This window comes from Rhincodon typus, chromosome 35 (assembly GCF_021869965.1).
Source record: "Rhincodon typus isolate 14 chromosome 35, sRhiTyp1.1, whole genome shotgun sequence".
NCBI classification, from domain to species: domain Eukaryota; kingdom Metazoa; phylum Chordata; class Chondrichthyes; order Orectolobiformes; family Rhincodontidae; genus Rhincodon; species Rhincodon typus.
Window position 1 is genome coordinate 3,669,806 of NC_063366.1, and position 12,373 is coordinate 3,682,178.

Genomic DNA, 12,373 nt, shown 5'->3' on the forward strand with positions numbered 1-12,373 from the left:
CTGTAACTCTCTCCTGAATTAGTCAGCACCCATACTTCTTCCTCTTCCAGAGCTGGTTCACTTCCTATAGGGAGTGAAAACCAAGTGTGGAAATGGTGAGTGAAGGAGCAGCTTTTATACAAATTGTATCCCATAATATCTATACCAATCTTCAGGCAGTCTGACTATCCTGTGGGCAACCAGGAGTAGAAACGTCCTTAATGCCGTGTAAGAAGTTCCAACTGAGAGAGCTGTTTACTCAGTGCTTTGTGCTGAACTGTTTGACTGGAGCCGTGTGTTGGATATTGAGTGTGTTTGTTGGAAACATTTCCTTTCTGACTTCCAGGCTGAGTTTTGTTGATGGCTCGCTCATTCCTGAATATGAGAAAGTGAGGTGTCATTATCTGGGAGGTGCAGAGTGCTTGAGGATTCTTACTGATTTCCTGTTGTTGAATTCTGTGTGTGTTGGGAGCTGGTTATTATCCTGTGGACTCTGAATGATCAGTTCTGTCAGTGTGTTGGAATGTGGATGTTGCCTGTCTTTTCAAATCCCTCTGAGACCCCCCAGCACCCTACCTAACAAGCCTTTTAAATCCCCCAAATGTCCCAAAGTTAATAACATCCCATGGCATAATGTCAAAAATGAGGCACACCAAGCTCCTACAAACAGCAGTGTATTAATGACCAGATAATCTGTTTTCTTATTGTGTTGACTGAGGTATTATTACTGTCCCTATAGGGACCAATAAAATTTTTAAAAATTTTACACTTCCAGTAATCAATTTAAAAAGATTGTACAACAAGTTTTTAAATGTTAAAGCTTTTAGTGAAGTAGACCAAACAGAAACATTGATTAAACAATACCAAGGAGGTAACCAATGCACTAAATGATATCAGAAATATTCCTACTTCAATGTTTAACGCCAAAAAACAAAGCATTCTTCAGTTTATGTCCCACCATCTGCATAATCACAGTTTTTATGCAAATCAGTTTAACATCACCCTCAGCTTCCAATCGGTTTGCTTCTCCCTAATTGAATGAATTTTAACATTGAATGACCCCATCTAAAAATGAATTGCTGAACTTCCAGTGACATCTGAACCAATTGTCAACCCTGAAGCCTCTTCAGTAATTCGTTTCCCAGCCATCCTGGACAAACCTTCTGGAGTCTTTAGATTGTCACAGGATGTGTCTTTTCAACTCGAGTCCGCGTTCCTTCCCACATTCTGTTTGGCAGTTTCCTCGCTGCTGGCCACAATGGCTGCAGTCCTTGGTCTCTCTCTCTCTGTCCATAATCTCAGAGACAGAAAATCTTTCCAATCAGCAGTTCTTGCCTCCGTTTTCAGGTGTGATTACTTTGAAGCTTGTGTAACATTTCCAAGAATACCCATTCTAGACAAGAATATAAAACTACTTCAAAACACCCTTTCCAATGTCTACTGTTTTACCATATATTAGAAACATAACAATCTTATGAATTTAACATTTATAATACACTCCTGACTTGATAGTGGGGAAGATTGGAGTTGTCAGCCCCTTCAGCAAAGGAGGAGAGGGAGTTGGAGGAAATCATGTTTCCTTTTCCTGTTTTACAGAAGGATTGCACCATACTACATCAGAGAATACAGACAGGATAGATACCACAGATAGATCCTGATCATCACCCAAGGAACAACTGCTCAACTGTGGGAAGACATCTAGTCCCTTCACAGCATTGCTCAACACAGAAGGTTGGGCAGTGAAACCATCAATGTTTGGGTCAGGAGAGCTTTGACATATTATTAGATCTGAAACTAGCTGGTCCTTCTGTCAGAACCAACCTTTCTGAAGGTTTGGCTATGGGTGATTGGTCAGGGTGAGGCAGGGAAGAAGTGTGTTTAGGCTCCAAGTGTGGTCAGAGCTTCAAACATTCATCACACCTTATGTATCACAGACTCATTCCTAAAGCTGAGAGGTTGTTCAAATGTGAGGAAGGTTCTGTATGGTTATATGATCTTCTTATGCAATAAGGTGCACCTATTACAACCACTTTTAACACATGGACAGCTACATGGAAGAGAAACCATTCAAGTGTGAGGTTTGTGATAAATCATTTGTGACATCCACAAGGCTCTTGAGACACCAGATGATTCACAGAGGAGAGAAGCCCTTCAGGTGTGAGGTTTGTGAGAAGGCTTTCACCCAATCCTCCCACCTTCAACGACACCACAGGATTCATACGGGGCAGAAACCATTTACATGTGAGGTGTGTGACAAATCATTCCTGGACTTATCGAACCTACATGCACACCATCGTATTCACACAGGGGAGAAACCATTCATTTGTGAGGTATGTGATAAATCATTCTCAGATTCATCAACGCTGCGCAAACATCAGCGCATTCACACAGGGGAAAAACCATTCCTGTGTGAGGTGTGTGAGAAATCATTCTCACAATCATCAACACTACGCACACATCAACGTTTCCACACAGGGGAGAAGCCATTTACATGCAAGGTGTGCGCAAAATCCTTCTCGCAGTCATCAAACCTCCGTACACACCAGCGCATTCATACAGGGCAGAAAACATTCACGTGTGAGGTGTGTGACAAATCATTCTCAACTTCAGGGCAACTCTGCAGGCACCAACGAGATCATACAGGGGAGAAACAGTTCAGGTGTTAGGTGAGCCATAATTTGTTCTCAAGATCACCAAACCTCCTGCTCCACTGGATGATCAACACAAGGGAATACCCTATAAGTGTGTGGCTGCAGGATAACTTCCATTATCTTCCAACCTTTGGGGTCACTACAGGATTCACAGATGGGAAACCTCTTCAGCTGTGATATTTGTGACAAGGCTCTCACTCACTCCTCTGATACCTTGAACCATTAGCCTATGTACGTAGGTGAGACATGTCTTAGATGTGAGGTTTTTGATAAGGCTTTCACTAGGCTGGATCACTATTGTCACTCAGGACAAAATCCCATCATGAATCAATCATTTAATAAAGCCTTCATACAATTGGAACATTAGTGAACGCCATCCAGCCAAGTCCATGCCCAATATCATCTGCGTGTGTGAATCATGCACACAGTCTCACAATGCAGGGTGTTCAGTGGGACTGGGACACAACAAGAAACAGCTTTCACTCCCATCAAACACCTAGTGATGACATCACCAGTGCTGAGGGATTACGATGTCAACAATGGAGCCACCCTGCAGTGTGATGTCAGTGAGGGCAACCTGTTGTGTTTGTATCCAGAGCGTTAACACAAACTCGTAATCCAGATATGACCTGCGCAAAGCCATCAGAGATGCCAAGAGGTAGTACTGGACCAAGTTAGAGGTGCAAACCAACCATATGGACACCCGCTACCTGTGGCAACATAACAAGATACAAAATGAAGCAGAGCAAGACAGCAGACAAAAACATATCTCTCCCTGATACACTCAATGTTTTCTACAGTCAGATTGAGTCGAATGCCAGTGGCACAGTGTCACCTGCTCCAACAGCCACGTATGCACGTGTTCCCTCTGTCACTGCTGCAGACATCAGATCGGTCTTCCTGAGAGTCAACCAAGGAAAGCGACAGGTCCGGATGGAGTCCCTGGCTATGCACTCAGATCCTGTGCCAAGCATCTAGTAGAGGTATTCACTGACATCTTCAACCTCTCCCTCCTACAAGCCGAAGTCCCTACCTGCTTCAAGAAGACCACCATCATCCTGATACCAAAGAAAGACATTCAATGTGCCTTAATGACTCCCACCCAGTGGCCCTAACCTCCATAATCATGAAGTGCTTTCAGAGGCTGGTCATGGCCCACATCAACTTGATTTATCGAACATGCCTTGATCCCATGCAATTTTCCTACCGATGGAACAGGTCCAGAGTAGACACCATTTCCATAGCCCTGCACTCATCCCTGGAACATCTGCACAACAACCTACGTCAGTCTCCTACTCAGCAACTATGTCTCTGCCTTCAAAATCATAATCCCCTCCAGACTGATCTCAAAGCTCCGAGACCTAGATCTCGGCTCTGCCCACTGCATCTGGATGCTCAGCTTCCTGACCCATAGACCGTAATCAGTGAAGATAGACAACTGCACCTCCTCCATGATAACCCTTTCAGGCCCCTACTGTACTCTCTGAACACCCACGATTGTGCAGCCAAATTACAAGTTTGCTGATAACACCACCGTGGTAGGACAGATATCAAACAATAATGAGTCAGAATACAGAAAGGAGATAGAGGGCTTGGTATTGTGGTGCAATGATAACAACCTCTCTCTCAATGTTGGCAAAACAAAAGAGCTGATCATGACTTCAGAAAGAAATGAAGAGAACACGCTCCTATCTACACCAACAGAGTGGACGTTGTGAAGGTTCAGAGTGTCAAGTTCCTAGGAGTGGCAATAACCGACAACCTGTCCTGGACTTCCCATGCAGATGCAATGATCAAGAAGGCACAACCATGCTCTTCTTCCTCAGGTGGCTTAGGAAATTTGGTGTGTTCATAAAGACACTCACCAACTTTTACAGATGCCATAGAAGGCATAATGGCCTGGTACAGCATTGCTATGCCCAGGACTGTAACAAATTATAGAAGATTGTGTGCACGGCCCAGACCATTATGGAAGTCTACCTTTCATCATGGACTCCGTTTACACTTCTTTTTGCCAATGAAAGGCTATCAACATCATGAAAGAACCCTCCCACTCCAGTAATGCTCTCCGACAATCTCTTCCATCAGGCAGAAGATACAGAAGCTTAAACACACAAACCAACAGATTCAAGAACAGCTTCTTCCCTGCCATTATTAGACTGATGAATGGACTTTCTGACTTCAAATAATGTTGATCTTGTTATTGTAGATCTTGCTTCACAAATCTCCTGTCCAGTGTAATCTGTATGCTTCACTCTGTCTAAGCACCTTATGCTCTGTATGTCCTTGCTTCCTATGATCTGCCTGTACTGCTCACAAGCTAAGCTTTTCACTGTACTTCGGTACATGTGACTACAATAAATCAAATCAAATCAAATAAACAGAACAACACTATAAGCGGATTGAGAAAGCAAGTCTAGATATTGTCTTTGATTATGAGAATTTCAATAGTACCTCTTTGGGAGAAAGAAAGTAATGGTGGAGCCAAACTACAAGACAATGAAAAATATCTTTCTCAAATTACTTCTATCCAATGCATTTGGAAAGGATGTTACTTCATTTGTACAGATATTACTTGGAAGTGAAGTATAAGCAAGAGAAGCAGATATACATCACTAACATACTGTTGACAATTGTAGTCTCTCTGAAGGAAGTTGATGCTGGTACAATGTGTGAAATATTCCAGATTCGACATGAAACAACAGCAAAATGCTCTGGAAGTCATCAAACCAGCAGAGATATTGAATCTCACAGACAGACACATTACTCAGGTCAAGCAAACTAGACAACAAGATGCAATTCAAATGTTACAGGAAGTTGTGATGAAAGGTGGCCTGAAAGCGTCAAGGACCCCACTGTTGCTGTCAGTTTTGAACAAACAGAGATGAAGTGATCACCCAAAATTGGCACCTTGTACAAACAGAACAGGCTTATCCCTAAAGAGATGAAATAAAGAGATGCTGAAACACATCACACACAGACCATTACGGAATCAAGTTAAGTCTGAGGAAGGTAAGGGAAGTGCTGTACTGGCCAAAAGTGAGTAATGAGGTGAAGGACCAGCCAGTGCAGTGCTTGTAATGAACATCAAACTGAACAAGATAAAGAGCTGCTCATGACTCGTGACATCCCAGACAGCCCATGGAGAAGCTTGAAGTAGAGTTCATTCTCACTGGAACTGATTATCTCATCACAGTCAACTACTAGATATTTTCTAATCAACTGGATCAGAGATGTTATTACACAACAATTGACGGTGCATGCTTGGAGGGCCGAAGGGCCTGTTCCTGTGCTATAATTTTCTTTGTTCTAACCCTAAAGCAGGTTGAACTTGAATGTAAGATTTCTGGCCAGAGATAGGAGCACTACCACTGCATCACAAGAGCCTTCACAGTCAACCACTATTCACACAATGGTGAGTTAGAGCAACTGATGTCATTGACTCCCAGTGAGATTGTAGAATGTCTGAAAGCACACTTCAGTCATCATGACATTCCTGACATTGTGATCTGTAACAATAACCTCAATTCACGAGTGGAAAATTCAGACACTTCACGAGTGATTGGGAAATTCAGCACCACACATCAGTTCCGTACTATCCTCAGTCAATTGGAAAGGCTGATGCAGCAGTGAAAAAGGCTATGGAGTTGGAGTTAATATAGTACTATGGAGAGAGAAATTTGTCATAATGAGTCATTTTCAAGTTGGCAGGGAGTTGGCACAAGGATCAGTACTGGGATTTCAGCTATTGACTGCATTGAAAGATAAAGAGACAACAACATCTGATTTTAGTTCTTTCAGTCATCACAGAATGTGAATGTCACTGGATAGGCCAGTATTTTTGCCCATCCCTAATTGCCCAGGGGGTAGTTGGAAGTCAACCACATTGCTGTGGGTCTGGAGCCACCTATAGGCCAGACCAGATTTCCTTCCCTAAAGGGCATTAGTGAACCAGATGGGTTTTTCTGACAATCAGCAATGATTTCATGGTCATCATTAGACTCTTAATCCCAAAAATTATTGAACTCAAATTACACTATTTGCTCTGGCAGGATTTGAACCCAAGTCCCCAGGACATCTCTTGATTAACAGCCTTGAGATAAGGCCACTCAGCCATCATCTCCCCTCAGCTGATTAGTTTGCTGATACAAAAGCTAGCTGAACACTGAGAATCGACAAAGAGATATGGACAGGTTAAGTGCGTGAACAACAACATGTCAGATGCAGTATGATGTTAGGAAGTGTGAAGTTATTCACTTTGGTTGTAAGAATAGAAAAACAGAATATTTTTTACAAATTGAGAATCTTGTAAGTGTTAATGTTCAAGGAGAATTTTCTGTTCTCCTTGAAGGAATTGCAAGTACAGCAAGCAATTACAGTGTCGGCTTTTATCGCATGAGGATTGGCGAACAGAAAGAAGCTTTGCTACAACTGTACAGGATTTTGCTGAGACTATATTTGGAGGATCGTGTGCAATTTTGGTCTCTACATTTTAGAAAGGATGTATTTGCCTTGGAGGTTGCATAGCGAAGCTTCACTAAACTAGACAACAATGTGAGTTCACAGCTGTGGAGGGTGGAGCATGAATAGAAGTTTGTCCAGATGGGCAATTGGAAGGGAAAGAAGTAGCAGAAGTAGCTGATGGGATTGGATCAATCCCTGAGCAGAGAGAACAGTAGCCAGGGACAACAAGGTGCAGGGCTGGATGAACACAGCAGGCCAAGCAGCATCATAGGAGCAGAGAGGCTGACGTTTCGGTTCCAGGGAGCACAGATTTTAACATAATTGACGAAACGATTAGAGGGGAGTTAAGGAGTTTTTCACCAGAGGTTAGTGAGGGCTTGAGCTCACTGCCTGAGATGATGATAAAGGCAGAAATCTTCATTTAATACCTTTTTAATAATCTGGGACATGAAGTTGAATGAATAACTTCTCCAGATTCAAAACAAGGACTTTTTTGTCTTTCAGAAAGGACGCGTTCAAGTTAAAAGAAGCCAATATTTGAAAATGTGGAAGACGATTCTGTGTGTGTGTGTGGATGGATGGATTGGGGGTGTGGGGGTGGCGGGGGTGGGGGGGGAAGGTGGTGGTGGTGGTGGTGGTGGTGGGAATTATGGGTGGAGGTTGTACAGGACAATTTTAAGAAATTCAGCAGACTCTTCATTCCAGCATTCCACAGGACCTTGCGAACCTGACTCAGATACAATAAGTGAATTTTTCAATCGACCAGTCAGGAGACAGTGAATGAAGCAATCAGACTATACAGTTTCAATCACTGAAAGCCTTTGGCCACCCTGTCAAACTGTAAATAATAATAAAGTCACTACATCTGACTATTCTCCACGTTCCTTGGAAATGCTCATCCTAGAAAACTTTCTGATGAGACTGAAACCAACCATATCTGATATTCCCCATGATCTTCCTCATTGAAACCAATTTCCTATGTTAATGGACTGGTCACGAGCCAGAATGCGAGATTGTTATAATGTGTAAGACGATACAGATTAGGAAGGTTTTGCGGTGATCATTGTCACGGGTGTGATATTTTTGGTAGTTTTACAAAATGTATGTTTAGCAGTAAGAGAGGTTGTGGCAGCAGGTGATAGCAGCAGCAGAGAGCAGTAAGATCAAAGTAAAGGTAAAATCACCATCATCCCAGAAAGCCATCAGGTTGCTGTCTCATCAGAGAGGGATGACTTGTGGCAGTTTAACCCAAGGGTCAATGCAGCTCAGCCAGTGCAGAAATTGAATCCACTCTGTTGGTGTCACTCTGCATTGCAAATAAGCTGTCCAAGCAACTAAGCTAACCAACACCAACAATAAAGTTAAAGCAGAAATAGATAACAATGACAACAGTACACAGTATAGAGCTTCTCAGAAAATCAGTCTGAGAAGGGAATTGGATGAACTCAAACAGGACAACAAAGATGAATACCAGCAACTGAAACAACAATTTTTCAGAAGCAGCAATTCAAGTGTTAATAATGAGAGTGCAGCTCCAACATTCTAGGAACAGTGCTTGTGAAGTTGATATTGATTTAATAGGAACATAGTTTGTGACTGATACTGAGTTAACTCAGAAAGGGCGCAGGGAACTGATGTTTGTGAGTTGATAAATGTTACAATAAATGATGTTAGAAAAAGGTGTGTACATTGACCATTTTCTCCACCCAGACGGGTTCAGGCTGAACCTTAAGAGTTCAGGGTACAGGAGGGAGATGTGGGTTCACCTATCTACAGGATGGAATAACTTCTCCACATTGACACTGTCCCATCAAATACTCACAGCGAAGGATGTCATGGGTTAGATACAGAATCAAGCTCAGTGTAACCTGTCCCTGGAGTGTCAGATTATCCAGAGTCATTCATAACCGGATCAAGATCAAGACTTTTCTCCTTCATACACTCAAACACTCCTGTATGACTGATCTTAATGTCATTTGGATGTTGTGTTTGGAAACAAGATTTGGGCAAATCGAGAGTGCCGCAGACACAGTGCATCTAACGCTGGGGAAGTACTCTGCAGTTCAGTCTCACTGAAGAATACCAGGGATTTTCAATTGGTGAATGGTTGTTCTGTGGAGTGACTGTGCATGAACTAGTACTTGATGTTTGGATCTTTGCTTGATGTGGGTATCCTCTATCAGTACATAGTCTGTAGGAGGTCCATCACTCCTGGAGTCTACCCACTTTTCTCCATCAGTTTCACTTCTGACACCAGGGTCTTTACCACCTTTTACAGCATCAGGAATCCAGACACAAAGACACCTCCGACACCTGCAATCTAACTAGTCACCCTTTTCAATCAAATCAAACCTTCAGGCTGCCAGTTTACAAGAGGGAAAGCATTGTGTATACAGCCTTGGGGGTTAAACACTTGTAAACTTCTATTAGAATCAGTTTCTAAGTTATTGTCAGCCGTTGTCTAGTTCAAAGGCTGAACAGTTTGCAGCTTTGCTATGTCAGGCATATGCTGAGTGTCTCTTGGAAGGTACAAGGTCATCAACTCACAACTCCTGGAGGCTTCTAATTCCATCAGCATTCCCTCAATGCTGAGCCCATGGTGTCTGCATGGCCCTGATTGATGATAGCTGTAGTCCCAAAGAACTTCTGATCGGTGAACTGGCAACCTGTAAGTGATATAAAGTCACAGGCATTGACACTTACAACTAGGAGACAGATGGCCATGACTTCCTCAAACTGATTGTTTGGAAGAAGTGAGCAGAAATGGAAAGGTCAACTGGCCATGTACATTTTTTCTTACTCACTCATCAATGTGGATTGCAGTAGCTGGACCAGCATTTATTGCCCATCCATAGTCGCCCTTTGAAAGGCGGTAGTGTGTGGCCTTTTTGAACTGCTGCAGTCTTTGTGTTGTAGGTAGACCCACAATGTTTTTAGGGAGGGGATTCCAGGAATTTGAAACAGCAGCAGTGAAGGAACAGTGATATATTTCCAAGTCAGGATGGTGAGTGGCTTGCAGGTGTTGGTCTTCCTATGTTTCTGTTGCCCTGTCCTTCTCAATGGAAGTGGTCATTGGTTTAGAAAATGCTGAAAAAGGATTTTAATGCATCTTGTAGATGATGCACACTGCTGATACTGAGCATTGGTTGGGGAGTGACTGAATGTTTGTGAATGTGGTGCCAATCAAGTGGCTGCTTTCTCTGAGTTGATGTCAAGTTTCTTGAATGTTGGAGCTGTGCTCATTTTGGCAAGTGTGGAGTATTCCATCCCACTCCTATCTTGTGCCTTGTAGATGGTGGCCGGCTTTGGGGAGTGAGGAGGTGAGTTACTTGCCACAGTATTCCTAGCTTCTGACCAGCTTCCGGTCAATGGTAACCCCTAGAATGATGAATGTAGGCGATTCAGTGATGGTAATGCCACTGAATATCAAGGGTGGTGGTTACATTGCCTCTTATTTGCTTCAGTCCATGTCCAAATGCAACAAGGAGAGGCAATGATCTAGTGGTATTATGGACTAATAATCTAGAGACCCAGATAACATTCTGGGGACACGGGTTTGAATCCCGCCATGGCAGATGGTGGAATTTGAATTCAATAAAAATATCTGTAATTAAGAATCAAATGATGACCACAAACTGATTGTCAGGAAAGAAACATCAGGTTCACTTATGTCCTTTAGGGAAGGAAATTGTCACCCTTACCTTCTCTGGCCTACAGACCGACAGCAATGTGGTTGACTCTGAACTGTCCTCTGGGCAATAAATGCTGCCTGGTCAGTGATGCCCTCATTCCGTAAAAGAATAAAGAAAAAAAAAGTATCTCAGGAGTCGCAAATGGTGCTGAACGTTGTGTAATTATCAGCAAATATCCCCACTTCAGACCTTATGATGGAGACAAGGTCATTGAAGAAGCAGCTGAAGATGGTTGGGCCGAGAACACTGACCTGAAGAACCCCTGCAGAGATATCCCGGAGCTGTGAAGACTGACCTCCAACAGCCACAACCATCTTCCTTTATGCCAGGTATGACTCCAACCAGTGGAGAGTTTGCTTCCTGAAACCCATTGATTACAGTTTTACTCGGGCTCCTTGATACCATATTTGGTCAAACGCAGCCTTGATATCAAGGGCTATCACTCTCACCTCACCTCTGAAATTCAGCTCTTTTGCCATGTTTGAACCAAGGTTGTGATGAGATCAGGAGCTGAGTAGCCCTGGTGGGACCCACACTGGGGGTCACTGAGCAGGTTATTGCTGAGCAGGTGCTGCTTGATAGCACTGTTGCTGACACCTTCCATCACTTTATTGATGATCAAGAGTAGACTGAAGGGTAGTCATTAGCCTGTTTCTGTGTATAGCTGGGCAATATTCCACATTGTATGGTTGATGCCAGTGTTGAAGCTGTACTGGAACAGTCCAGATAGTGGAGTGGCAAGTTCTGGAGCACAAATTTTCTTGACCATGTCTGCCCAATTTCCTGCACTTACCCTTTCCCTATCCCAGTGCGACAGGATAGTCCTCACCTTGTTCCCTGCCAGTCTCTATTTTCAACAGATTATTTATCAATAATTCCAGGGTGTTGCCATCTCAAAACAGATGTTCTCTTCCCCTGCCCCTTCAGCATTTCAAAGGACTGTACTCTCTTTGATTCACTGGTCTGTTCTTCTATCACCCACAACTCTTTGGCCACTTCCCCCAGCACATTCTTTCACCCCAACATTCCCTCCTCCTGCTTCACCCCCATTCCCCCAGTCTTGGTCTCTGCTCCTTGTGGACGGGATCTGTCTCAGTCTCAGTTGCCAGTGTCCCAAGGCTCCTACCCAGCTGAGATCTCCATTTTCTGAGAATTGAACTCACTCAGCTGCAGGAAGATCCCAAACTCTGGGATCACAGCCAGGCTATAACCTGTCTCCAGGTCAGTCTTTGTGGATAGACACTGACTCCCACCTTCTTCTTTTGACTGAGAGTAGTCGAGCTGGGAGTAAGGATTAGAATCTGGGCATTGTCATGGCAGCTGCTGCCCAGTCCTTCATCTCCTATCAACCCTTCAATCCCAGGTTCTCCATGAAAAAGATGAGAGCTGCAAACACTACAAGAATCTTCCAGCCTGAACTGGACACAGAGAACAGGAGTATCCTGGTCTGAACTGGATGCATGCACTGGAAACAGAACCAGAGGGAGTCCCTTGGAAAAGGAGTCTGCTTCATAAGGTATGTAAAATGGCTACTGTCCAAAATCTTTATTGATATAAAATGACATGAGGTCAGAGAATATGGGAAGC

The 12,373-nt window shown here is 43.4% G+C and overlaps 1 protein-coding gene across 2 annotated transcripts; it reads left to right on the plus strand.

The window, feature by feature from the left end:
- Positions 1-51: 51 nt before the first annotated feature.
- On the plus strand, positions 52-6,489 carry LOC109934505 (oocyte zinc finger protein XlCOF15-like). 2 transcript variants are annotated; one of them, XM_048616846.1, is made up of 2 exons: positions 52-95; positions 1,576-6,489. In XM_048616846.1, exon 2 carries the CDS (start codon positions 2,019-2,021, stop codon positions 2,643-2,645), a length of 627 nt encoding a protein of 208 aa, XP_048472803.1. In that variant the 5' UTR covers positions 52-95; positions 1,576-2,018; the 3' UTR covers positions 2,646-6,489. The 2 variants fall into 2 exon arrangements, with proteins under 2 accessions (XP_048472803.1, XP_048472804.1); XM_048616847.1 differs by having other exon boundaries at positions 83-95; positions 1,579-6,489.
- Positions 6,490-12,373: the final 5,884 nt, after the last annotated feature.

What these genes read in the sequence shown, in the direction of transcription:
- LOC109934505 (XM_048616846.1), top strand. Translation starts at nt 2,019, where the DNA reads ATGGACAGCTACATGGAAGAGAAACCATTCAAGTGTGAGGTTTGTGAT.